General features: G+C 42.4%; 1 protein-coding gene across 5 annotated transcripts in view; it reads left to right on the forward strand.

Annotated features, from left to right (window-relative positions):
* Window positions 1-9,432: 9,432 nt before the first annotated feature.
* The window catches only part of taf2 (TAF2 RNA polymerase II, TATA box binding protein (TBP)-associated factor), a 123,338-nt gene continuing 105,430 nt past the window's right edge, over window positions 9,433-27,340 (forward strand). For 3 of the 5 annotated variants that reach the window (XM_078540168.1, XM_078540169.1, XM_078540171.1), the window contains exons 1-3: window positions 9,433-9,564; window positions 20,283-20,337; window positions 20,428-20,588. In XM_078540168.1, the coding sequence (XP_078396294.1) occupies window positions 9,512-9,564; window positions 20,283-20,337; window positions 20,428-20,588 (269 nt within the window). In that variant the 5' untranslated portion in view covers window positions 9,433-9,511. Of the gene's footprint in view, window positions 9,565-20,282; window positions 20,338-20,427; window positions 20,589-27,340 lie in introns of those variants that run through there. The other 2 variants (XM_078540172.1, XM_078540170.1) reach the window with 2 other exon arrangements.

A 27,340-nucleotide genomic window follows, 5' to 3' on the forward strand; every position in this document is an offset into this window, starting at 1 on the left:
GGCGGGCCTCCACTGCATCCAAAAGGTGCTCAGGGACGCGTCATTAAACCGGGGGACTGCAGTCTTCTTGCCTTTCGGGGCCATGTCTTCCGTGCAACTGTCCTTGTCTGGAAGCACAGAGGTGTTAGCATGGCTGTACTTCAAACATGGTACCCGGTGTTCTGAAGTGGCGAGGTGATGGCAAGACGGGCAAATGAAAGCCCGCCTGCCATTGAAATGGCACGTTTCCCAGGAATGCATAATTAATGAGGCGGGATTGGGACAATACGGCGTGAAAAGCCGGCGGGTAAAACATTCTCTTTCCCTCCCATTCCCTCACTTGGTGCAAATCTGGGTTGATTCCGCCCAACGTTTCAGGGCAATGAACTTTCATCAGGATAGGGATGTCACTTTTGTTCATCTTGCACTCTGTTTCTGACTTCCTGGACAGTACAGTCACTGATTCCCCTTCACTGCTTTTACCTATTGGTTTATGGGACTGTTTTCCCTCAGACTTGCTCTGAGAGTTGTTGTTGCAGATGAATGTTAAGGAAATGGAAGTTTTTCTTCAAATTGTGAAAATAGAACAAAGGGAAGTAGATTCAAATTAGAGAAACTAATTTTTGGACTGACATCATGAAATTCCTCAAACAGTCATCAACACTTGGAATGAAATTCCATATAGAAGCATAGAACACTACAGCACAGAAAACAGGCCATTTGGCCCTTCTAGTCTGTGCTATTCCGCTAGTCCCATTGACCTGCACCCAGTCCATAACCCTCCAGACCTCTCCCATCCATGTATCTATCCAATTTATTCTTAAAACTTAAGAGTGAGCCCGCATTTACCACGTCAGGTGGTAGCTCGTTCCACACTCTCACCACTCTCTGAGTGAAGAAATTCCCCCTAATGTTCCCCCTAAACCTTTCCCCTTTCACCCTAAAGCCATGTCCTCTCGTGCTTATCTCTCCTAATCTAAGTGGAAAGAGCCTACTCGCATTTACTCTGTCTATACCCCTCACAATTTTGTAAACTTCTATCAAATCTCCCCTCATTCTTCTACACTCCAAGGAATAAAGTCCTAACCTGTTTAATCTTTCCCTGTAACTCAACTCCTTAAAACCCAGCAACATCCTAGTAAATCTTCTCTGCACTCTCTCAATCTTACTGATATCCTTCCTGTAGTTAGCCGACCAGAACTGCACACAATACTCCAAAATTGGCCTCACCAATGTCTTATACAACCTCACCATAACATCCCAACTCCTATACTCAATACTTTGATTTATGAAGGCCAGTATGCCAAAAGCTTTCTTTACAACCCTGTCTACCTGTGACGCCACTTTCAGGGAATTATGTATCTGAACTCCCAGATCCCTTTGTTCCTCCGCACTCCTCAGTGCCCTACCATTTACTGTGTATGTCCTTCCTTGGTTTGTCCTTCCAAAATGCAACACCTCACACTTTTCTGCATTAAATTCCATCTGCCATTTTCTGGCCCATTTTTCCAGTTGGTCCAGATCCCTCTGCAAGCTTTGAAAGCCTTCCTCGCTGTCCACAACGCCTCCAATCTTAGTGTCATCAGCAAACTTGCTGATCCAATTTACCACATTATCATCCAAATCATTGATATAGACAACAAACAACAATGGTCCCAGTACAGATCCCTGAGGCACACTACTAGTCACAGACCTCCAGTCTGAGAAGCAATCATCCACTACCACTCACTGTCTTCTCCCACACAGCCAATTTCGAATCCAGTTTACAACCTCTCCATGGATACCGAGTGTCTGAACCTTCTGAACTAACCTCCCATGTGGGACCTTGTCAAAGGCCTTACTAAAGTCCATGTAGACAACATCCACAGCCTTTCCTTCATCTACTTTCTTGGTAACCTCCTCGAAAAACTCTACAAGGTTCGTTAAACACGACCTACCATGCACAAAGCCATGCTGACTATCCTTAATCAGCCCTTGGCTGTCCAAATAATTATATATCCGATCTCTCAGAACATAGAAAAATATAAAAACATAAAATAGAATAGTTGAAGTGGAAAGTCTGGAATGATTTAAGATAGCCATATGTTTTAGTATCTGCCTGGATGGATTAATAAAGATGGGCCAAATGGCTTTGATCATTCACAGTTAGCCGATGACTTTTTTCAATATAATGTTTTTTGAACTATTAACTTTCTTAGGGCTGTGTCAGGTCTTTCAAGTTTTGCCCATTGGCAGTGCATACTAACACTTAAAAATAAGAATGGTGTTTATCATTTCTGTAAAAATGTCAAAGTTCCTCGCTGCCAACATTTAATTAGAGCCCACTATCTCTTTTTCATTGGCCCAAGAATGTTCAATTCCTGCACATGGGGCAATCTATTTGCATATCCAGGAATTTTTTAAATGCCACGGGGGGACCTCTACCACCCATTCAAGCAGTGAGTTCCAGATCGCCAACATCCTCTAAATGAAAATATTTCTCCTCAACTCCCCTTTAATCCTTCCAACGAATGTTTTAAATCTAAGTCCACTGACCTCTCTGCTAAGAAAAATGGGTCCTACCTAGCCACTCTATCTCAGCCCCTCATGATTTTATACACGTTCTCCATACAATCTCCTGTGTCAAATGAAAGAACCCTAGCCTATTCAATCTTTCTTCATGGCTAAATTTTTCCAGTCCTGGCAACATCTTTGTAAATTTTTTCTGTACCCCCTCGAGTGCAATCACATTCTTCCTGTAACGCAGGGATTAGAATTCTATGCAGTTCCCTAACTGCAGCCTAACAAGTGTTTTATACAGTTCTAGCATAACCCCCGCTCTTATATGCTATGCCTCGGCTAATAAAGTATCTACTATACCTTCTTACCATTTATCTATCTTCCCGACAATCTTCAGGAATCTGTAGACACGCACTCCAACGCCCCTCTGCATTTCTCAGTATCCTACCATTTATTGTGTATTCCCTTTTTTATTATTTCATGGGATGTGGGTATCACTGGCAAAGTCAGCATTTGTTTTCCACCCCTAATTGCTAAATGTTAGGCCATTTCAGAGGGCAGATAAGAGTCAACACATTACTGGGGGTCTGAAGTTACATGCACCCCAGACCAGGCAGACTTCCTCCCCTAATGGGCAATCAATGATAGTTTCATGGTCACCGTTACTGAGACTAGCTTTTAATGATTTTTTGAATTGAGTTTAAATTGCATCAGCTTGGGCCTCTGGATTACTAGTCCAGTGATATTACCACTACACCACTGTGCCCAAATGCGTTACCTCCCACTTTTCCAGATTGAATTTCATTTGCCAATTTTCTGCCCATCTCAGCAGTCCATTGACATATTCCTGCAGTCTATATCTTTCTTCCTCATAATTAGCCACAAAGCTAATTTTTGTATCATTTGCCAACTTCTTAATCATGTCCCCTGTGGTTAAGTCTGAATTATTGATGTATACCACAAAAAGCAAGGAGCCTAATACTGGGCTCTGCAGAACCCCAGTGGAAACAGCCTTTTAATCACAAAAATCCACCATTACATTTGGCTACTGTCAGTGAGCTAATTTGTATTCAGCTTGCCACTTTTCCTTGGTTTTTACTTTCCTGACTAGTTTGTCACAACCCCTCATTGAATTATTTCAGGAGTTAAGAAGGAGCATCAATCAAATCAGTCAGACACAGCCATCTCTTAACAAATCCACACTGACTGTCACTGACTAATCTGTGCCTTTCTAAATGACAACTAATTCTGACCCCAGAATTTTTTTCAATAATTTGCCCACCACCGAGGTTAGGCTGACTGGCCTGTAATTACTCGATTTATCCCGTTCCTCCTTCTTAAACAATCGTGCAAAGTTAGCAGCTCTCCTGCACCAAGCCTGTAGCCAGAGTGGATTGGAAAATGATGGTCAGAGCCTCCACTCTTTCCTCCGTTGCTTCTCTTAACAGACGGGGATACATTTCATTTGTGCCTGTTGATATATCTACTTTCAAAGATGCTAAACTCCTTTTTATTTCCTCTCTCGCTATGATCCCATCCAATATCTCATACAGAAACCTCTTACTTTTTCACAATTGAGATTTGTCATATATTTTCCAAATATAAAATTTATTCATAAGTAATGTAAAATATATTCCAATGTTACCAAAAGAACATGCTTTCCATCTCAAGAACACAGTTCAAGGCATGATTTCTGGTACAGTTGTCATATTTCATTAATGTATGCTGCATTTCTAAAGATAAAATACTGCAGCGTTGGAAATCTGAAACAAAAACAGGAAATGCTAGCAACACTCAGCAGTCAGGCAGTATCTGTAATGAAAGGAGAAAGCTAATGTTTCAGGTACAACCCTTCATTAGAACTCAAGGGTAGATCTGAAATAGAAAGGGTAGAATTTAAGAGAAAATCAATGTGGAATAAGCCAGAACTAGAAACAGTTGCTAATGAAAGAGATGTGGCTCTGAGTCCTCGCAAATGCATGGTTAAACACAAGAAGGGAGAGTGATAGCAATGAAGATGAACGGGGTAAGAAAAAACAAACAGGAATCACATCAAAGAGAGGAGCAGAATTTCTTCAAGGTAAGCATTCCTGGAAGAAACCTCTTCAAAGTTAAGTATGTCTGCACAGTGATTTACCTGAACCATTAACTGTTCTAATTTCCTTGCATTTGTTACCTGGTCTGCAGGTTTTGTTTTTGCTACATTTCCATTTGACATTGTGTTGCAACATGAACATTTTTAGTGGAACTCTCATTGTTTATTACGCTTGAAAAAAGTTGCATTTACTTTATTTGTAGTTTCTACTGGTATTGGTATAACCACGTCCAAAATAGTTATACTTAATACAGACTCCAGGGTCTTTGTTCCACCTAATACACTTAGTTCTTTAGTAAACATTCAGAGGAAGTTAAACAGGATTCAGCTACTAAGTGCACAGAGAACCTTGCATTTCAAGTCTGCTCACTGGGCCCAATTTTAACTCTCTGCAAGTCACAGAAATGTCACAGCACAGGAGGCCATTCAGCCCATTGTGTCTGCACTGGCTCTCCGAATGAGCAATTCCCTTAGTGCCATTCCCCACCTTCTCCCCGTAACCCTGAAATTCTTCCTTTTCAGGTAACAGTTTAATTCCATTTTCAATGCTTCGATTGAACCTGCCTCCACCACACTCTTCAGGCAGTGCATTCCAGACCTTAACCACTCGCTGGGTGCAAAAGTTTTTCCACATTTTGTATTTGCTTCGTTTGCCAATTACTTTAAATCTGTGCTCCCTGGTTCTCAATCATTTCACAAGTGGAAACAGTTTCTTCCTATCTACTTTGTCCTTATGTTTCTGAATACCTCTATCAAATCTCCTCTCAGTCTTCTTTTCTCCAAGGAAAACAGTCCTAACTTCTCTAATTTATCTTCATAACTGAAATACATCATCCCTCACCCATTGTCATGAATCTTTTCTGTACTCTCTCCAATGCCTTCACACCCTTCCTAAAGTGCAGTGCCCAGAACTGGATGCAATACTCCAGCTGAGGCCAAACTAATGCCTTATATAAGTTCAACATAACCTCCTTGCTCTTGTAATCTATGCCCCTATTAACAAAGCTCAAGATATAGTATGCTTTATTAACTGCTCTCTCAACCTGTCCTGCCACCTTCAATAACTTACACACTAAGGTCCCTCTGCTGCTGTATTCCCTTTAGAATTATACCCTTTATTCTAAATTGTCTCCCCATGTTCTTCCTACCAAAATGAATCACTTCATATTTCCTTGCATTGAACTTCACTTATGACCTGTCCACCCATTCCACCAACTTCTCTATGTCCTTTTGAAGTTCTACACTATCCTCCTCACAGTTCACAATGCTTCCAAGTTTCATATCATCAACAAACTTTGAAATTGTACCCTGTACACCATTAACATATATCAGGAAAAGCAAGGGGCCCTGTAATAAACTTGGTGTACTGGACAGGCTCCTTGTTAGAAACAGTAACTTTATTTACAGACTAAGGCCCTTGAGTCCTTCGAGAAGAGTAAAACTCCCGGAAGCGACAGCTTGCCGGTGGAGTTGTATTCAACTCTGTGGGACTGGATCGGCCCAGACATGCTAGAAGTGTACGAGAGTATGCTCCTGGCCGGCAGTATGTCAGAATCCATGAGGAAAGGCATTATCACCCTCATCTACAAGCACAAGGGCGAAAGGGAGGAAATTAGAAATTGGCGACCCATTTCACTGTTGAATGTGCACTTTCTTGATTCTGTCCAAGGTCATCGCCAATTGGGTCAAATCCGCTCTGGAATTGGTGATCCACCCCGACCAGACCTGCACGGTGCCGGGTAGGAAGATCTCTGACAGCCTCGTGCTGCTCAGGGATACGATTACCTATGTGCAGGACAGGGGGGTGGACACCTGCCTCATCAGCCTGGATCAGGAGAAGGCCTTTGACAGAATATCGTACACCTACATGGTGGATGTGCTCTCCAAAATGGGGTTTGGGGAGGGAATTTGCATTTGGATCCAACTGCTCTACACTAACATCAGTAGCGCAGTCTCAATCAATGGGTGGGAATCAGATAGCTTTCCTATTAAATCTGGAGTCAGGCAGGGCTGTCCTCTCTCCCCTGTTCTTTTCATGTGTTGCATAGAACCCTTTGATGAGTCCATCAGGAAAGATCCGGGCATAAGAGGAGTGAACATCCCAGGCAGTGGAGGCACTCAGATCAAAGCCTCCCTGTACATGGACGATGTCGTCGTCTTCTGCTCGGATTCGCTGTCGGTGCGCAGACTGATCCACATCTGGGACCAGTTTGAACTGGCCTCGGGAGCCAAGGTAAATCGTGGGAAGAGCGAGGCCATGTTCTTCGGGAACTGACCGATCCTTTGTCCCCTTCACCGTCAGGGCTGACGGCCTGAAGGTGCTGGGGAGGGACCAGGGCATGCGTTAGAAACTGGAAGGAGCGAGTGTCTATGGTGAAAAGGAAACTGGGCATGTGGGAGCGACGCTCCCTCTCCATTGCGGGTAAGAACCTGGTCATCAGGTGTGAGGCACTCTCGCTGTTGCTGTACGTGGCGCGGGTCTGGCCCATTCCACACTCCTACGTGGTGGCGATCACCCGAGCCATCTTTCGCTTTATGTGGAGGTTGAAAATGGATCGTGTCCGTGGACGCGATGTACAAGCCTCTAGATAAAGGGGGAAAAAACGTGTCCAACATTGCCCTCATACTGATGGCCACCTTTGTGCGGCTGCATCAAGCGGTGCGTAGACCCTCAGTACGAAAACACCAAGTGTCACTACGTGCTGAGGTTCTACCTGTCCCCGGTGTTGCGAAGGATGGGTCTGGCCACGCTGCCGCGGAATGCTCCAAGTAGTTGGACCGTGCCATACCACCTGTCCCTCGTGGAAAAATTTATGCAGAGAAACAGCTTTGACCACAAGTCCATCAGGCAGTGGTCGGCACGTAACGTCTTAGAGGCTCTGCAGGAAAAGGAGAGGGTGGATCTTGTGGGATGGTTCCCCAAGCAGACTGTCAAAGTCATTTGGCAGAATGCCTCATCGCCAGAACTTTCCAACAAGCACCAAGACGTAGCTTGGCTGGTGGTGAGAAAGGCCCTCCCCGTCAGATCCTTCCTACACATCAGGAGTCTCACCCCCTCGGTACGTTGCCCTCGAGGTGGCTGCGGTGGGGAAGTTCACCTCCTTGTAGATTGTGCCTTTGCAAAGAAGGTCTGGAGAGACATGCAGTGGTTTCTGTCGAGGTTCATCCCGAGCAGTTCTGTGACACAGGACTCTGTGCTCTATGGGCTGTTCCCAGGGACACACACCGAGACAAACATCAACTGCAGCTGGAGGATCATCAACTCGGTGAAAGACGCTCTTTGGTCTGCCCGAAACTTGTTGGTCTTCCAGTGTAAAGAGTTGTCCCCGACGGAGTGTTGCAGACTGGCACAATCCAAAGTCAAGGACTATGTGCTAAGGGACGCACTAAAGCTTGCGGCAGCCACCGCAAAGGCGCAATGGGGAAAGGTCGCTGTCTAAGACCTTTCTGCCACAGTGCATCGAGGGACTGGGAACTGTTTAGAACCCCTCGGGCTGTACAGCTCAAAATGAATGTCTGCAAATGATTGTAATATTCATTTATTGTATTGATGCATTTCGTGATACATGTTGTAAAAATTGAACCTGATTGTACTTTTGTGATGGTGATTTTGAAATGGTTTGGAATGTTGTTGAAGATATTTTATGAATAAAGTATATTTTTGCAAAAAAAAAGTGTTCCTCTCTGCAGATGCTGCCAGACCTGCTGAGTTTTTCCAGGTATTTTTATTTTTATTTCAGTTAGTAGCAATCTTGCTTCTGAATCAGAAGGTTGCTTAGAGCACAAAAATCCAGTCTGACACTCCAGTGGCTGTACTGAGAGAGTGCTGTCTTTTGGATGAAATGTTGAACTGAGGTCCTGTCTTCTCTATCAGATGGATATAAAAGATCCCTTGGCATTATTTGAGGGGATTATTCCTGGTGCCTTGCCACTGTTTACCCTGCAATTAACATCACTAAAAACAGATTATCTGGTCATTATGAAATTGCTGTTTGCGGGAACTTGCTGAGCAGGAATTGGCTGCTCAATTTCATGCATGACCAAGCAACTACATTTTTTTTAAAAAAGGACTTAATTGGCTGTAAAGCACTTTAGGTTATCGTGAAAGGTGCTAAATAAATACAAGTCTTTCTTTCAAAAGAAATTGTGGGATGCCTGAAGAGTTGTCATCCATGGTTTGTCATATTCCTGGAGGCTTCATTAGACAGCCTTTTCCCTTATCGCCAGCATTATAATTAAGTGTTTAAAGAAAATAAAGAAACATATATCTTTAATTCCCCCATGACTCTCATTTCTCACTCAACCCTGGCTGCCATTTGGATACAGCTTCCCATTATGCCAACTCTCAGCGCCAATAGTTACCTGCGCTCCATCGCGCACCAGTTTCCTTCAAACACCGAAGGCGCCCTGCAATCCACAGCAGTTTATTTCCGCCTCACGCGTGCGCGTAGCTCCGCGCATTTTTTTTTCTGATCTCTGAATCTGCATGATTTTTTTTGTTTTATAGAACAAACGTGCCATCTTGGAAATTTATTTTGTATGAAAAAGCGGTGTTTTGAGTTTTTCGCGTCGGTTAGGGACAATTTTGTTGGTTAAAAAAAACTAAAAATAAGCAGGCTTGAGCCGGAGGTTAAAGGTCAGAATCAAAATGCCCGCTCTGGCTGACAGTCGTTTGAGAGGGGGCGGGGTGGGGGGGAGCGGAGGGGCGATGACGACAGTGCGCGAGCGTTGGTCTGGCTGCTGACAGACAGCGAGGCGCCGCTGCTCTGTCCGGAGCAGGGTGATTGACAATCGCCACGCCCCCCAACCCCCCCCCTCCTCCTCCACCCCCGCCCCCCCCCCAACCAGCGCACAGACTCAGAGCGATGAGAAGGGGCGGTGGTGCGGACGTTTGTGCAAGTTATCCCAGAATGCGAGCGGTGAGCGCGGCCCAGAGACATGAATAGGAAGAAGGGAGACAAGGGGTTCGAGAGCCCGAGGCCCTATAAATTATAAGTATCTTTTTTCCTTCTATTTTTCCTCGTTCTGGTGTTTTTCAATGTAAATTTTCCCACTCCACGTTCTGGCCGGGCATCTCGAAGTTGCGTTTTGAATTGAAGGCGGGCGTGGAGGGGGGAGGGGGTCACGTAGCAACACAATCATTTCATGGGGGCTTTAAGGTTTAAGCAAAGAGGCTCTTGAACGGGAGAGAAAGGAAATCCAGAGGCTGGGGGGTATAACAGAGAGAGAGAGAGAGAGAGTTAATCTGCCCTTAGTGTGTTTCCCAGAGAGGTTTTGGAGCGATTTGAACAATAACAGCAGCTTGCAATTATATAGCTCCTTTAACTCAGTAAAACGACGCGAGGCATTTCATAATGTTATCAATCAAACTGAGTGTCGTGAGATGTTAGGAAAGGTAAGGCAGGAAGAGTGGGGAAGCTTGGGGAGGGATATTCAAAGCTTAATTGTTGTCTGGTGTATTGATCTCTACCTTGCAGAGGCTGAGCGTCAACTCTTAGACACTTATTCCCACCTCCCCCTGCACTATGATGTCCACCACTGAACATCAGCAATCATTTCCAGGACTGTCACTGAGCTCATCTCCTCTGGCGATCTTTGCTCCACAACTTCCCACCTCATCTTGCAACCCCAAACAGCCTGCTTCTACCTCCTTCCCAAAATTCACAAACACGACAAACCATCATTTCATCATGTTCCTGCCCACAACTTATTTCTTCCTATGTTGACTCACTTTGTCCAGTCTCTTCCCACCTAAATCTGTGACTCTTCTGATGCCCTATGTTATTTCAGCAATTTCTAGTCTCCTGGCCTGAAGTGCCCCCTCATCACTATGGACGCCCAATCTCTACACATCCATCACCCACCAGGACAGTCTGAGGGGCCTCCATTTTTTCCTTAAATAGATACCCAACTAGTCTCTCCACCTTCACCACCCTCCATCTCGTTGAAATTGTTTTCTCTTTGAACAATTTCTCCTTTAACTTACCTCACTTCCTCCAAATAAAAGGTCTTGGGTCCTAGTTATTCCTGTCTTTTTGTGGGGAAAGTGGAACATTGCTTGATCCAGTCCTACTCGGGTCTCTTCCCCCAGCCCTTTATCCAGTACATTGACTATCGCTGCCGTTTCCTGCTCTTGCCTGGAACTGAAAAGCTTCATCAACTTTGCTTCCAATTTCTACCCTTCCCTCACCTTCACATGGTCCATGTGAGACACTTCCTCGACTTCTCTGCCTCCATTTCTGGGGATAGGCTGTCTGTTATAAGCTCATCGACTCCACACAGCTACTTCGACTACACTAGTTTACATCCTGCCATCTATAAGGACCCCAATTCATTCCCCCAGTTTCTCTGTCTCTGTTGCATCTATTCTGATGATGCAACCTTCCACAGCAGTGTTTCTGATATGTCTTCCTCCATTCTCCACCGAAGATCCTCTTTATCGCTCCCCCCCCCCCACAAATCCAGACAGGGTCCTTCACCGTTTCCAAACAATCTCCCAGAACCGCACTAATGTCCCCTTGTCTTCACTTTCCACTCCACCTTCAAAACCCCCACATTCAAAGGGTAATTTCCACTAACCCCAGCATGTTGCCACCATCAAATGCATTTTCCCCTGTTAGCATTCCGAAGGGACCATTCCCTTCATGATACCCTGGTCCACACCTCACCCCCAACACCATGTACCCATCCCACAACAGCCTATGCTATTGCAGAAGGTGTAATACCTGTGCTTTTACCTCCTCTCTCTTCACTGTCAAAGGCCCCAATCATTCCTTCCAAGTGAAGCAATGATTTACTTTAGTATATTTTCTGCTCGCAGTGTGGCCTCTTCAAGGTTGGAAGACTAAATGTAGATTGGGTGACTGCCTTGTGGAGCACCTCTGCTCAGTCTACAAGCATAACCCTAAGCTTTCAGCTGCTTCCCATTTTAATTCACCATCTTGATATCTCACTCATTTTTGTCCTTGGCCTGCTGCAGTATTTCAGTGAATCTCAACGTAAGCTTGAGAAACAACACCTCCTATTCCGATTAGGTGCTTTACAGCCCTCAGGACTCAACATTGAGTTCAACAATTTCAGACCATGAACTCTGTCCCATATTTTGATTCTTTTTTTTGTCATGCATCAGTCTGCATCTTGTTTTTCATGTTTTTGCTTTCAGACAGAACTGTTCATTATTCTGCCATTCACACTCATTCTGGACAAATGCTTTGCCTCTTTAATTGCAACCATTCCAGCTCCCTTTGCCTTTTGTTCCATTTCATTTTTGTCATTTAATCTCTCCTGCCCTTTACCCTATCCCAGACCTTCCCTTTGTTCCTACTCCCCCCTCCCCTCCCCTGCCTTAGATGCCATTTTACCCATCACATTTCTACCTTCCTTCAGTTCTGGAGAAGAATCATATTCAGTTCGAAATGTTAACTCATTCTCTCCACAGCTGCTGCCAGACCCACTGAGTATTTCCAAAATTTTGTTTTTATCCAAAAGTTTAGGATGGGCACTAATGATGGGGATGTTGGAAATCTGGAATACACAAGGTCAAAACTGAAGTGATGCATAGTTCTTAGAGGAATGCAGGACTGGAAGAGGTTCTAGAGGCTATGAACAGCAGAGTTTTGGAAGCTTGAATTTACAAAAGGGTGCAAGGTATGAGGCCAGTCATGAGAGCCTTGACATAGTTGTCAGGAGGTAATAAAATCTGGGATGAGGATGGACAAAGGTGATATTATGGAGGTGGAAGTAATATATTGAGATGAGGATCTTAATTCTGTGAGGCATGTGGAGTTTGGTACGAGTGTACATGATGCAAGTAGAGCCTTGTGTTGTGAAATTCTGGAAATAGGTAGTTTTTGAAGGGCCTGGTGAGAAGAGCATTAGGTAAACTGATACTTAAAGAGATGAAGGTGTTATGAATAAACATTCAGCAGTGGAGGCAGTAAGCTAGGGGTATAATGGTCAGAGATCGTGTCCCATTAGGTTCAACCTGATTAAAGAGTCAGGGTATATCCGCTTTAGTTGACTGTTCAGTGTCAGTAAGTAATGTAGCTCAGAGCAGAAAGCCTCAACAGAACTTTGATAGATTAAGTGAGTGGGCAAAACTGATGAATGGAATTCAATGTAGGAGAGTGAGAGGTCACCTACATTGGACTTAATAAAAGCAAAATACTGCGGATGCTGGAAATTCTGATGAAGAGTCACACGGACTCAAAACGTTAACTGTATTCCTCTCCGCAGATGTTGTCAGACCTGCTGAGTTTTTCCAACTATTTTTGTTTTTTTTTGACTTAATAAAGGCGGTCAAAGGCATAAATGGCAAGCTAGGAGCTGGAGGAGAAGGGAGAGTTAGATGAGGAAGGATGGGAGGAGACTTGAGTAGAGCATAAATTCTGCATGGCCTGGTTGAGCTGAATGGCTTTTTTTGCTGTATTGTGTATTCTGTGTAACTTAGGCATTCATGTGCAGTAGCCAAAAAGCGAATGGACAGGTACAAAAATAGTTAAACATGCTAAAAGTATACAAGAGTGAGAAACAGAATGTAAATTTTTATCTCAAAAGGCTAATATGCAAAAGCGGGTGAGAGTTATACTGCAGTTATATAAAGCTTTGGTTGGACTGCCTCTGGAGTGTTGTTCTTTGCACTTTGGGAAGGAGGATATATTGACCTTGGAGGGGATGCACCACAGATTCACCAGAATGGTACTGGGGCTAAATTGGTTAAGTTATGAGGACAGTTGCATAAACATGGCTTTTATTGTCTTGTGTACAGAACATCAAAGGTGATGTAATTGAGGTGTATAGGATATAATATAGGAGTACAAACTTAACATTAGAGCTAAGCCATTCAGGGTTAACACACAGGATATTGGAAATGGTGGAACAGGTTTGTGGGGCTGAATGGCCTACCCCTGTTCCTATGAAATCAGTGCCAAAGCTAAGTACGTGATGATCAGAATGTTTCCAATTTAACTGTTAAAGCAGTGGCACAGAATTCATTTTATTCTGTGCTGGAATCCCTGTTTCAGAACACACATTGGCTTTTATGGTGCCCATTGGCACAAAACCTAGTAGCATTACTCCAGAATCATGTCTGCAACTGGTGGGAGTGCTTTTGCCTCTGAATCAGAAAGTTTGTACTGTATTCAAAGCCCATCCCAGAGGTATGAGCACATGATCTTGGCTGACAATTCAATGTTGCACTGTTGGAGCTGCTGTCCTTTGGGTAAAATGTATAAGCTGAGGTTTCATCTTCCCCCTTGGGTGGATGTAAGACCATAAGACATAGGAGCAGAAATTAGGCCATTCGGCCCATCGAGTCTGCTCCGCCATTCAATCAGGGCTGATAAGTTTTTCAACCCCATTCTCCCGCCTTCTCCCCGTAACCTTTGATCCCCTTACCAATCAAGAACCTATCTATCTCAGTCTTAAATACACTCAATGACCTGGCCTCCACAGCCTTCTGTGGCAATGAATTCCATAGATCCACCAATCTCTGGCTAAAGAAGTTTCTCCTCATCTCTGTTCTAAAAGGCCTTCCCTTTACTCTGAGGTTGTGCCCTCGGGTCCTAGTCTCCTACTAATGGAAACATCTTCCCCACGTCCATTCTATCCAGGCCTTTCAGTATTCTGTAAGTTTCAATCAGATCCCCCCTCATCCTTCTAAACTCCATCGAGTATAGACCCAGAGTCCTGAAACGTTCCTCATATGTTAAGCCTTTCATTCCTGGGATCATTCTCGTGAACCTCCTCTGGACCCTCTCCAGGGGCAGCACATCCTTCCTGAGATACGGGGCCCAAAATTGCTCACAATATTCTAAATGTGGTCTGACCAGAGCCTTATTAAAGCCTCAGCAGCACATCCCTGCTTTTATATTCTAGTCCTCTCGAAATAAATGCCAACATTGCATTTGCCTTCCTAACTACCGACTCAACCTGCAAATTAACCTTAAGAGAATCCTGGACTAGGACTCCCAAGTCCCTTTGCACTCCAGATTTCTGAATTCTCTCCCCATTTAGAAAATAGTCTATGCCTCTATTCTTCCTACCAAAGTGCATGGCCTCACACTTCCCCACATTGTATTCCATCTGTCACTTCTTTGCCCATTCACCTAACCTGTCCAAATCCTTCTGCAGCCTCCCCGCCTCCTCAATACTATCTGTCCCTCCACCTGTCCACCTGTCTTTGTATCATCTGCAAACATAGCCAGGATGCCTTCAGTTCCTTCATCTAGATCATGAATGTATAAAGTGAAAAGTTGTGGTCCCAACACTGACCCCTGTGGAACTCCACTAGTCACTGGCCGCCATCCTGAGAAGGACCCCCTTATCCCCACTCTCTGCCTCCTGCCAGACAGCCAATCTTCTATCCATGCTAGTACCTTGCCTCTAACACCATGGGCTCTTATCTTACTGAGCAGCCACCTGTGCGGCACCTTGTCAAAGGCCTTCTGGAAGTCCAAGTAGATAACATCCATTGGCTCTCCTTTGTCTAACCTACTCATTACCTCCTCAAAGAATTCTAACAGATTTGTCGGGCATGACCTCCTCTTGATGAAACCATGCTGACTTTGCCCTATTTTATCATGCACTTCCAAGTATTCTGAAATCCCATCCTTAATAATGGACTCTAAAATCTTACCAACGACTGAGGTCAGGCTAATCGGCCTGTAATTTCCCGTCTTTTGCCTCACTCCCTTCTTAAACAGGGGGGTTATATTAGCGATTTTCCAGTCCTTTGGGACCATCCCTGACTCCAGTGATTCCTGAAAGATCACCACTAACACCTCTACTATCTCTTCAGCTATCTCCTTCAGGACTCTGGGGTGTAATCCATCTGGTCCAGGTGATTTATCCACCTTCAGACCTTTCAGTTTTCCTAGCACCTTCTTCTTGGTAATGGCCACCATACTCACCTCTGCCCCCCAACTCTCTTGAACTTTGGGGATGTCACTCGTGTCTTCCACCGTGAAGACTGACGCAAAGTACCTATTCAGTTCCTCTGCCATTTCTTTGTTCCCCACTACTACTTCTCCAGCGTAATTTTCCAGCGGCCCAATGTCCACTTTTGCCTCTCTCTTACCCTTTATATATCTAAAAAACTCTTGCAATCTTCTTTTATATTACTGGCTAGTTTACCCTCGTATTTAATCTTCTCCCTCCGTATTTCTTTTTTAGTTGTCCTCTGTTGGTCTATGTAGGCTTCACAATCCCCTGGTTTCCCACTGCTCTTCGCCGCATTGTATGCTTTCTCTTTAGCTTTTATGCTGTCCCTGACTTCTGTTGTCAGCCATGGTTGCCTCGTCCTCCCTTTAGTATGCTTCTTTTTCCTAGGAATGAATTTTTGCTGTGTCTCCCAAATTACTCCCACAAACTCATGCCATTGCCGTTCCACTGTCTTTCCTGCTAGGCTCATCTCCCAGTCAATTCTGGCCAGCTCCTCCCTCATGCCTCTGTAGTTGCCTTTATTCAACTGTAATACCGTTACATCTGATTCCAGCTTTTTCCTCTCAAATTGCAGGGTAAATTCTATCATATTATGGACATTTCCTCCTAAGGGTTCCTTCACCTTAAGCTCCCTTATCAAATCTGCCTCATTACACATCACTAAATCTAGAATTGCCTGTTCCCTAGTGGGCTCCACCACAACCTGCTCCAAAAAGCCATCTCGTAGACATTCTACAAATTCCTTTTCTTGGGATCCACTACCAACCAGATTTTCCCAGTCTACCTGCATATTGAAATCCCCCATGATCACTGTAACCTTGCCTTTCTTACACGCCTTTTCTATCTCCTGGTGTATCTTGTGCCCCACATCCTGACTACTGTTCAGAGGCCTGTACATAACTCCAATTATGGTTTTTTTACCTTTGCGGTTCCTCAACTCTACCCACACAGATTCTACATCATCTGACCCTACGTCATTTCTTGCTATCGATTTAATTTCGTTTCTTACTAACAAAGCAACCCCACCCCTTCTGCCAACCTGCCTATCTTTTCGATAGGATGTATATCCTTGGATATTTAGCTCCCAGTCCTGATCCCCTTGCAGCCATGTGTCTGTGATGCCCACCACATCATACCTGCCAATTTCAATCTGCACCACAAGCTCATTTACCTTATTTCGTATACTGTGTGCATTCAGATACAACACCTTCAGTCCTGTATTTCCCGTCCCTTTTCTCATTGTCGTCCCTTTATCTGATGTGCTCGAAGTTAGATTCCTAGCCCTTTCCAAACACTCTGTCCTATTTTGTGTTCTGGGGACTTTAATAGCCTCTCTTGGGCTCTCCTTTCTTTTCAGTTTTTTCATAATTTTCCATGAAGATGAATCCACCCCCCAACATGCTAACCTGCTGCTTTGTAAGAGATCCCAGAGCACTATTTTGAAGAAGAACTGAGGAGTTCTCCCTGGTGTCCTGACCAATATTTATCTCTCGACCAACATCACAAGAACAGATTATCTGGTCATTATTTCCTTGCTGTGCCTAAATTGGCTGCCATGTTTCCTATGTTACAGCATTTTAAGAATGATAAAATGTTTTGAAATAATCTGAGTGCATGAAAGCTGTTTTATAAATGTAAATACTTTTACAATTTGACTCATATGCACTGATAATGCTTTCAAAATTTTCTGCAGTTGTGACCCCTGTCAATAGTGACACGTTCCTGCGGACCCCATCCTAACCTCTGATGGAGCCAGCTACCAAAGTGAAAATGCACTATTGTGTTTAATTCATTTTTACTGAGAAATAATATGGAATAGAGTACAGTTTGAGATGCTGATCATGAGGTACAGTATGTGTGCCTCCAGGTAGATGGAAACCTGATAACCTCATGAACCCCAGATTGAGAACCTATGAATTGAAGCTAAGAGATGTAAGACCACCACCAGTATGGTGGGACACCAGGCAATTGGATTATTGGGAACTTTTAAAACTGAATTTCTTTAATGTTTTTTCATTTTCAAAATGGGCTCATGGAATGTAAGATTTGAGCAGCATTTGGAAACTGTTGAAGGAGCACATGTGCAGAGAGCTCTGTTGTCACTTTGTAGAGTGGCATGTGATTCTCAGTCAGCAGGGTACATTGAGGGATGTACCTTCGTACAACAATGTAGAATCCTAGTGTATATAATTGAAGGAAGTCTTGTATTTTCTTAACTGGATATTTGATGGGGAAGTTTATGTTGCTTTAGAGCTTCCAGCTTTTAGCTAATTTCTACTGTTTAAATTTGTTAGTGTTCGGAAGATAGCTATGAAGTTACTGTCAATTTGGAGGGAAGACATCCTGGACGTTTTTTTTCCCTGTGTGCGCGCGCACACATTGGGGAATGTTGGCATCTGCTAGTTTTTCACAAAATCTACGAACAGCAGTGAATGAAGTCCAGTGGTAATGTGAAATTAAATTGAAACATGTTTTTCGGTGCATTGCCTTGGACTCCCAACTCAGTTGCAAACTCACATCAGTCTGCTGTTGAAAAAATTTTCCTTGTGCTTATATAGCAGTTTTAAAACAGTCCTATATTGAAAAAACAATGTGCATTGAGTAAAACATTGCCCTCGAAGTGGCTGCAATGGGGAAGAGGCTGTAGTCCACCCCCTTCTGGAATGTGCCTTCACAAAGAAGGTTTGGTATTTGTCAAGGTGTATCCCCAGCATCTCCATGATGCAGGACTGTGTGCTTTGCAGGCTGTTCCCAGGGACACACACCAAGACAAACATCAGCTGTGGCTGGAGGACTATCAACTCGGTAAAAGATGCTCTTAGGTCTGCCTGAAACTTTGATCTTCTAATGCAAAGAATTGTCCGTGGCCAAGTCTTGCAGACTGGCCCTCTCCAGGACTAGGTGCTGAAGGATGCATGAAAGCTTGAGGAGGCTGCAGCAGAAGTGCTATGGGAAAAGGCCACCACCTAAGGCCTTTCAGCTATAGTACACTGAAGGGCTGGAAACTGTAGAACCTCTTGTGTTGTATGCTTAACATGGAATGTGTATTGTAAATATCAAAAGTATGCAATTGTGTTGAGGTGTCTTAGAGTTCAGCATACTGTATGGAGAAAAGCTGAATTTTATTGCACTTTATGTAATATTCAATTTGAAATGTTTTTGGAATATTCCTTCACAAATTTTGAGTGAAGTTTATTTTTGGGAGTAAAAATAAATTAAACTCCTTGCAGAAAGTTAGGGCTGCTATTTAATGTAGTAAGCATCCTGTTAATGAGATCATTTATGTTTCCAATGGCCACCAACTTTGCAATTAGTAATTAAATAATTGTTTTACAAATGCCACATAGAGCATGCAGCCAGAATGCAAGTTAAACTGATTTGTTAAATTGTTTTGTGGTGGATTCTGGCTTGGAATAAAGTAGATGATAAATTAATTTCAGTTTGTCTGAACTGAGAGTTCCCCCAACCCCCAAATGTGTGTTCACTAATGTATAAGTAACCAACAATTATAATGTTCATTCCGCCAGTAACACATGAGCTTAAGAAATAATTTAATCTACATATTGCATGAGTTTGAGCATAAACTGTTTTGTTTGTATGTTTGTGTATTATGTTCCATAGGGAAAACAACTTAAAACCACACACTTTCCTGCATGTAATTTGGTGATCAACTTGTTTTAAATAGTCAGATGTCCAAACTTCAAATATAAAAGCAAAAAACTGCAGATGCTGGAAATCCAAAACAAAAATACCTGGAAAAACTCAGCAGGTCTGGCAGCATCTGTGGAGAGGAGCACAGTTAACGTTTCGAGTCCGAATGACCCTTCAACAGAACTAAGTTTACTTTTACTTAGTTCTGTTGTAGGGTCATTCGGACTCGAAACGTTAACTCTGCTCCTCTCCACAGATGCTGCCAGACCTGCTGAGTTTTTCCAGGTATTTTTGTTTTTGTTTTGTGTCCAAACTTCAAAACTTTGCTAACCACTCAGATCCTTAAATTGAATTGGTTAAGATGATGGACTTTTGGTCCTGTCCTTCAGAAAGGTCCCAGATGCCTGATATTGCTTGAAGAGCAAGTGGATTTGTGGTGAAATGTTAATTGTGGATTAAGGGTGGGGAAAAAGTCCAACTCGCAGCTCACCACAAGATGCCAGCAGAATGTGGGCCATTATGCAGCTTGTGTTTGTGTGGGGGAGGAGTGGAGGGTAAAAACTGGCATGGAATGACAAGGAAGGAAGTAATCCTAGTTGTTGTAGTTGACCTTTGGAAACATTTTGAATAATCTGCAAATATGTGGTATAAAATTAGCTTAAATCCCAATTTCATTTCTATTATTGCTTTCCACAGTAGCAATAAATATAATTAGCACACACATGGAAGCGAATTTATCTTTTGAAAAGAACAATTAGTTAAATATACTTAGATTCTTGGAATTTCTTAATAATGTCCGGTTTAAGACAACAAATCCATATTTAAAATTGTGTGCAGATTCAGATTGTGGTATGTAACCACCAAGCATGTCCTTTCACCCAATTGCCAAAAGTCTGGAAAACCTTATACTGATAAGGGTGAGAAATTTAGGACAGAGTCTAAACTAAAGGATCAAATTTGTATTCAGTGTATTATTATACTTCCTTCTCCCTCCCCCATCCCAAACAAATCTAACTGTTTGAACCATACCAACTTATTGTTTAAATGAATTAAAATTAATTAGCATGAGCTTTCCCTACGCTGAGCGGTTATTTACTTTTGATTTATGTCTCTATACAACTCACCAGGTGGTCTGCATAAATAACATAAACTTTCAGAGGAAGTCTGTTATAGTAAGTATCCACTATATTTTTCAAATCTTATACTAAATAAGATAATTTCAGACATATTAAACAAGAATTTTGTATGTTTTATGTTTGCAGGGGTACGTGGAGCTGACCATATTCCCATCACTTGCTAACCTCAATAGAATAAAACTGAACAGCAAGCAATGCCGGATTTACAGAGTAAGAGTAAATGATTTGGAAGCTGCTTTTATTTACAATGATCCAACCTTAGAAGTCTGCCACCATGAATCAAAGCAGTAAGTATGACATTGCAGTGGTTCTAAGTGCTGAAGCTAAGTGATGGAAAGCAAGGATGTGTCTGAAAGAAAAGGGCAAAAGCTCAAGTTTTTAGTGTAGAATGGTCCAAAATGGCTTGCTGTTTTTTAGATTTAGACTGCAAACTCTTTGCATCTTTTGAATGTTAACAGTATTGAATTTGCTGGGTTTTTTTTTAAAAAACCTAGAAATGTTACAATTTCAGGATATTATCAAGCTGTATAACCATAAAATATCAATTCACTAGGTGTTAATGAAACTTAAAATGCATTCAGCTTTTATTTCTTCATGTAAAGATGATTTGCGTTAGGATATGGTTGCTCAGAACTGGCAGCCCAAAAAGGCTTTTCTTCATGTGCAAGTCTAAATAGTAACTTGTTGGCGGGTTATTTTGGCATAGATGGCAGGCTATCATAGTCAACCAAGACCCTGTTGTCACCCAAAGGCCATAGATGTGCACTTCCAGCAGGAACTATTTGATGAAAATCAAAGAAAGCACATCTGCAGAATACCAGAATAGACCAGTAAGGAGCACTTTGGTGCCCACTGCCAACTTGACTGAGATCAAATAAATAACTTTACTTTCATCAGGCGTAAAACTTTTGCAACACAGCAAATACTGTGCAATAGCAAGTAGCCTTCATTTGCTATTTTAATATTTTTACTTAATGCCTTTATGGACGGAGATGTGATAATTTTCAGTACTGCATCATAAATGTTACCTGTAATATGGCATCATGTCACAACAAAGCCCTTTATAGGTCATTCTATTTTTAAGTTTTAAATTTGAAATTTTAAATTAGTCTGGAATGATATGTAAAAAGTTTGAGAAACTAGATAGCTGCTGGGATTTAAGATAGACGCATTTTCTAGGAGCTGATGGTTTTGATCCCAGGGTGTTAAAATAAATGGATGAAATTCCAGATGCATTAGTTATAATTTTCAGAAACACTCTAGATTTAGGAATCGTGCCTTTTTCATTGAAAAATTGCAGGCATCTTTCCGTTATTTAAGGGTGGGAGAGAGAAACCAGGTAACCAAACCAAGATCAGCTTTATAATTGTCCATAAGTTATTGGCATCTTATCAAAGACAGTGACTGAGGTATCAGTTGATTGAAAAGAATCAGCATAGATTGTGAAGAGTAGGTGATATCTGACTAATCTAATTAAATTTTCGAGGAGGTGATTAACATGTTGGATAGTGGAGTAACTATGGACATTGTCTATACGGATTTTCAGAAGGCATTTGAAAAGTTCAGTGTAAGAGATTATTCGCAAAAATGAGAGCTCATGGATTTGGAGGTAACCTTTGTGATGTGGAATGGTAACTGATTAGGAAGTAGGATTAAAAGTTTGTTCTGATTAGGATGTGACAAGTGGTGTTCCCTCAGGATCTATGCTGGGACTTCAGCTTTTTACTTTGCATACTAATGACTTGGAGGAAGAAATAGAGAACTATATAGCCAAGTTTGCAGATGACACTACGGTGGCACAGTATGTTTTGTGGGTGGGCGCAGGAAGTTACGAAGGAACATAGGCATACTCAATGAATGAACAGAACTATGCTAGATGCAGTTCAGTGTGAGGTCATCCACTTTGAATCTGAGAAAAACAAATTTGGATATTTTCTAAGAAATGTGGAGTACAGGGATTTGGATATCCATGTATACAAATTAGTAAGAATTAGTTTACAGGTGCAAAATGTAATGTTAGCTTTTATCTCAAGGGGTTTGGAATTGAAAAGTGAGGAAGTGATGCTTTAGTTCTGCAGAATCTTGGTCACATCCCATCTGGAGTATTGGGTTCAGTTTTGGACACTAAACATCAGGACATAAATATTGGCTTTGGAAGGGGTACAGTGTAGATTCACCAGAATGATACCAGGCTTAAAGAGTTAAATCGAGTGCAATTTCTTAAAGAAAAAAGTTGGCCTGTATTTCATTAGGTTGAGGGATGATTTAATTAGGGTATTCAAGATGGCTAAGAAATTCAGTACATTGGATAAAGTGAAACTATTTCCTCTGGTGGAGGAATCTAGAATAAGGAGACAACCTTAAAATTAGGGCAAGGTCTGATTTGTGGAGTGAAATGAGGAAATGCGTTTTTGCACAAATGTGGAAATCTAGAACTACTTCTTCCAAGAGGTAGTGGCAGTTAGATCAATTGAAAACTTCAAGATTAAGATTGATAGATACTGGTTAAGTAAAAGTGGAGTATTGGGATATGGATTTGGTATCTGTCATAATCTAAAGAATGATGGAGCAGGTTCAATGGGCTGAATATCCTACTGTTCCTATGCTAAGGACTAATTTAGATAGAAAAAGTGAACCTGGCAAAATGACTCATGACAAAACCATCGGAGTTCTAATGTTGTTTCTGCCATCAGTATTTATTTTTAAGCTGTGATTTGCATGAATTGATAAAAAAAGAATTAAGAAGAAAGTAAAAAAAGACTTGTATTTACATATCACTTTTCATGACCATTGACCATAAGACGTAGGAGCAGAAGTCGGCCATTTGGCCCATTGAGTCTGCTTCACCATTCAATGAGATCATGGCTGATCTGACAATCCTCAACTCTACTTTCCTGCCTTTTCTCCATAGCTCTTGATTCCCTTACTGATTAAAAATCTGTCTATCTCAACCTTAAATATACTTAATGACCCAGCCTCTACAGCCATCTGCGGTAAAGGATTCCACAGATTCAGTACTCTGAGAGAAGAAATTGCTCTTCATCTCGGTTTTAAGTGGGCCACCCCTTATTCTGAGATTGTGCCCTCTGGTCCGAGACTCTCCCACAAGGGAAAACAGCCTCTCAGCATCCACCCTGTCAAGCCCTCTAAGAATCTTATATGTTTCAATAAGGTCACCTCTCATTCTTCTAAACTCCAATGAGTACATGCCCAAGCTACTCAACCTCTCCTCATAAGAAAATCCCTCCATACCCAGGATCAACCTAGTGAACCTTCTCTGGACTGCCTCCAATGCCAGTATATCTTTCCTTAGATAAGGAGACCAAAACCGTTCACAGCATTCTAGATGTGGTCTAACTATTGCCTTGTATAGTCTTAGCAAGACTTCCCTATTTTTATACTCCATTCCCTTTGAAAAAAAGGCCAACATTCTATTTACCTTTCCTATTACCTGTTGACCTTGTATGCTAGCTTTTTGTGATTCATGCACAAGGACCCCCAAATCCCTCTATGCTGGAGCTTTCTGCAGTCTTTCTCCATTTAAATAATATTCAGCTCCTCTATTCTTGCCAAAGTGCATAACCTCACATTTTCCCACATTATATTCCATTTGCCAAGTTCTTGCCCACTCACTTAACCTGTCTATATCCCTCTGTAGACTCTTGTGTTATCCTCACCACTTGCCTTCCCATCTATTTTTGTACATTCATTTCCCTCATCCAAGCCATTAATATGTATTGTAAATAATTGTGGCCCCAGCACTGATCCCTGTGGCACTCCACTTGTCACAGGCTACCATCCTGAAAATGCCCCCCCTTATCCCAACTTTTTGTCTTCTATTAGCCAATTCTCTATCCATGCTAATATACGACCTCCAACGCCATGGGCTCTTATCTTATTAAGTAGCCTTATGTGCGGTACCTTATCAAATGCCTTTTGGAAATCCAAATATATTACATCTATTGGGTCCCCTTCATCTACCCTGCTTGTTACTTCTAATTCTAATAAATTTGTCAGGCATGATTTCCCCTTCATGAAGCCATGCTGACTCTGGTTGATTATATTATGCATTTCTAAATGCTCTGTTATTACTTCTATTATAATAGACTAATGTTTTCTCAATGACAGATATTAAGCTAACTGGCATCTAGTTACCTGTTTTTTGTCTCCCTTTTTGAATAAGGGTGTTACATTAGCAGTTTTCCAATTCTCTGGGACTTTTCCAGAATCTAAGGATTCTTTAGAAGATTACCACCAGTGCATCCACTGTCTCTGTAGCTACTTCCTTTAATATCCTAGGATGCAACCCATCAGGTCCAGAGGACTTATCGGCCGTTAGCCCCAGCAGTTTCCCTAGTACTTTTTCTATAGTGATAGTTATTGTATTTATTCCCTCCCTGCCTTTTTCCATTTAGTATTTTTGGAATGCTATTAGTGTCTTCTACTGTGAAGACAAATGCAAAGCATTTATTCAACTCCTCTGCCATTTCCTGGTTCCCCAGTATTATTTCCCCAGCACCATTCTCTAAGGGGCCTATGTTCACTTTAGCCTCTCTCTTTTTATAGATTTAAAGAAGCTCTTACTGTCTGTTTTTATATCACTTGCTAGTTTACCCTCAAAGTTTATGTTCTCCCTTTTCATTGTTTTTTTGGTCATCTTTTGTTGGTTTTTAAAACTTTCCCAATCCTCTGGCTTGCCACTAATCTTTGCCACATTGTACGTTTTTTCTTTCAATTTGATATTACCCATAACTTTCTTGGTTGCTTTACCCCCTTCCTAATATCCTTCTTCCTCACTGGGATATATCTTTCTTGTAAGTCATGAACTATTTTCTTAAATGTCTGCCGTTGTTCATCAACCGTCTTTTCTGCTAAACTCCTTTCCCAGTCAACTCCAGCTAACTCTGCCCTCATTTCTTTGTAATTACCCCTATTTAAGTTTAGCACAGTTTTTTCCGACCCAAGTTTCTCACTCTGAAACTGAATGCTAAATTCTACCATGTTATGGTCACTGTTTCCTAGCGAATATTTTACTCTCAGATCATCTATTAAACTGCCTCATTACACATTGGCAGATCCAAACTAGACTGACCCCTGGTTGGATCCACAATATATTCGAGGAAACTGTCCCAAATACACTCTATGAATTCTTGCTCATGGCTTCCTCTGCCAATTTGATTTTCCCAATCTACATGAAGATTAAAGTCACCCATGATTAATATACTGCCTTTTTGACATGCCCCCAGTATCTTCTGATTTATTCTCTGTCCTACAATACAGCTACTGTTAGGGGGCCTATAGACTACGCCCACCAGTGTGGTCTCCCCCTTGTTATTTCTTACCTCCATCCATATGGATTCTACATCTTCCGATCCAAGATCATTTCTTGCTATCGTACTTATGCCATCCTGTGTTAACAAAGCTACCCCACCACCTTTTCCTTCCTGCCTTTCCTTTTGAAAGGTCACATACCCCTGAATATTTAGTTCCCAACTTTGATATCCTTGTAACCATGTCTCCATATTGGCTAAAAGATATTTGTGCTCTTAATTCATTTATTTTGTTCTGAATACTGCGTGCATTTAAGTAAAGAGCCATTAATTTTGCCTTTTTACCATTTTTCCCCCCCTTGACCCTATTTGCTGCTTTTTTAAATGTTTGTACACTGTCCCTTCCTGTCACACTCTGGGTATCATAACCTAAGTAGCTACCCTGCGAAGCTGCCATATCGTTTTGCTTTGTGAGCCTGTGTATCCCCTCTCCAGAATCCCTCCGCCGCCCCCTGTTTAGTTTAAAGCCCTCTCTACAGCCCTAGTTATTCGATTTGCCGGGACACTGGTCCCAGCATGGTTCAAGTGAAGACTGCCCCAATGGAACGGCTCCCTTCTACCCTTCATTCCTCCAACACCAATCTTTGAGCCATGCATTTAACTCCTTGACTTTATTTACCCTATGCCAGTTTGCCTGTGGCCCAGGTAGTAATCCCGAGATTATTACCGTGGAGGTTCTGCCTTTTTAATTTAGCTCCTAACTGTTCAATTTCTTTCAGCATCGCCTCCTTTCTAGTCCTATCAATGTCGTTGGTACCAACATGGACAACAACAACTGGACCCCTCCCCTCCCACTCCAAGTTCCTCTCCAGCCCTGAGGAGGTGTCCTTAATCCTGGCACCGGGCAGGCAACACGGCCTTCGGGACTCACGCTCATGGCTGCAGGGAACAGTATCTATCCCCATAATTATACTGTCCCCTAGCACTACTGTGTTCCTATTTCCTCCACCCCTCCCCCCCGCCCCTTGAAAGGCTCCCTGTACCACGGTGCCATGGTCAGTTTACTCATCCTCCCTGCAGTCCCCGCTCTCGTCCACACGGCTTGCAAGAACCTCGTAACTGTTGGACGTTTGCAGGGGCCGAGGTTCCTCGAATGCTACCCCCTGGGTCCCCATACCTGCATCGCCTGCAGTCACACCCTCCTGTCCCTGATCACAGTCCAAATTTGAATTACCTAATCTGAGGGGCTTGACCACCTCCTGGAGCAAAGTGTCCAGGTAACCTTCCCCCTCCCTGATGTGGCGCAATATCTGCAGCTCAGACTTCAGCTCCTTGAACTGCAAACACTCACTATAGATGTATTCGCCCTGGATCACCTTGATGTCCAGCAGCTCCCACATGCTGCAGTAGCAACACATCACTCATCTGGCATCGCTATTGTATTTTATTTAATTTATTAATGAATTACTCTAGTGTCCCTGCTCTTTACACTTGATGAATCCTCTGCTCTTAACAATTTATTATAATTAATTTTTACACCAGTATCAATCTCATACTTAAGCTATTTTTAGTAAAGAAAAAATAAAGACTAGAGATCTAAACACAAAACTAAGTATCTCAATTTTGCTTTAAAAACTAGAAATACTCACCATTCCTACTCTCCAGCTGCCCTCCGCGTGCTTTTTAAAATGAACTCCCCTTGCTCTCTCTGCTCTTATTTTAAAATGAACTCCCTCACTCTCCGCACTCTTTTTAAAATGAACTCCCCG

Source organism: Cetorhinus maximus, chromosome 4, assembly GCF_964194155.1.
Source record: "Cetorhinus maximus chromosome 4, sCetMax3.hap1.1, whole genome shotgun sequence".
NCBI lineage: Eukaryota > Metazoa > Chordata > Chondrichthyes > Lamniformes > Cetorhinidae > Cetorhinus > Cetorhinus maximus.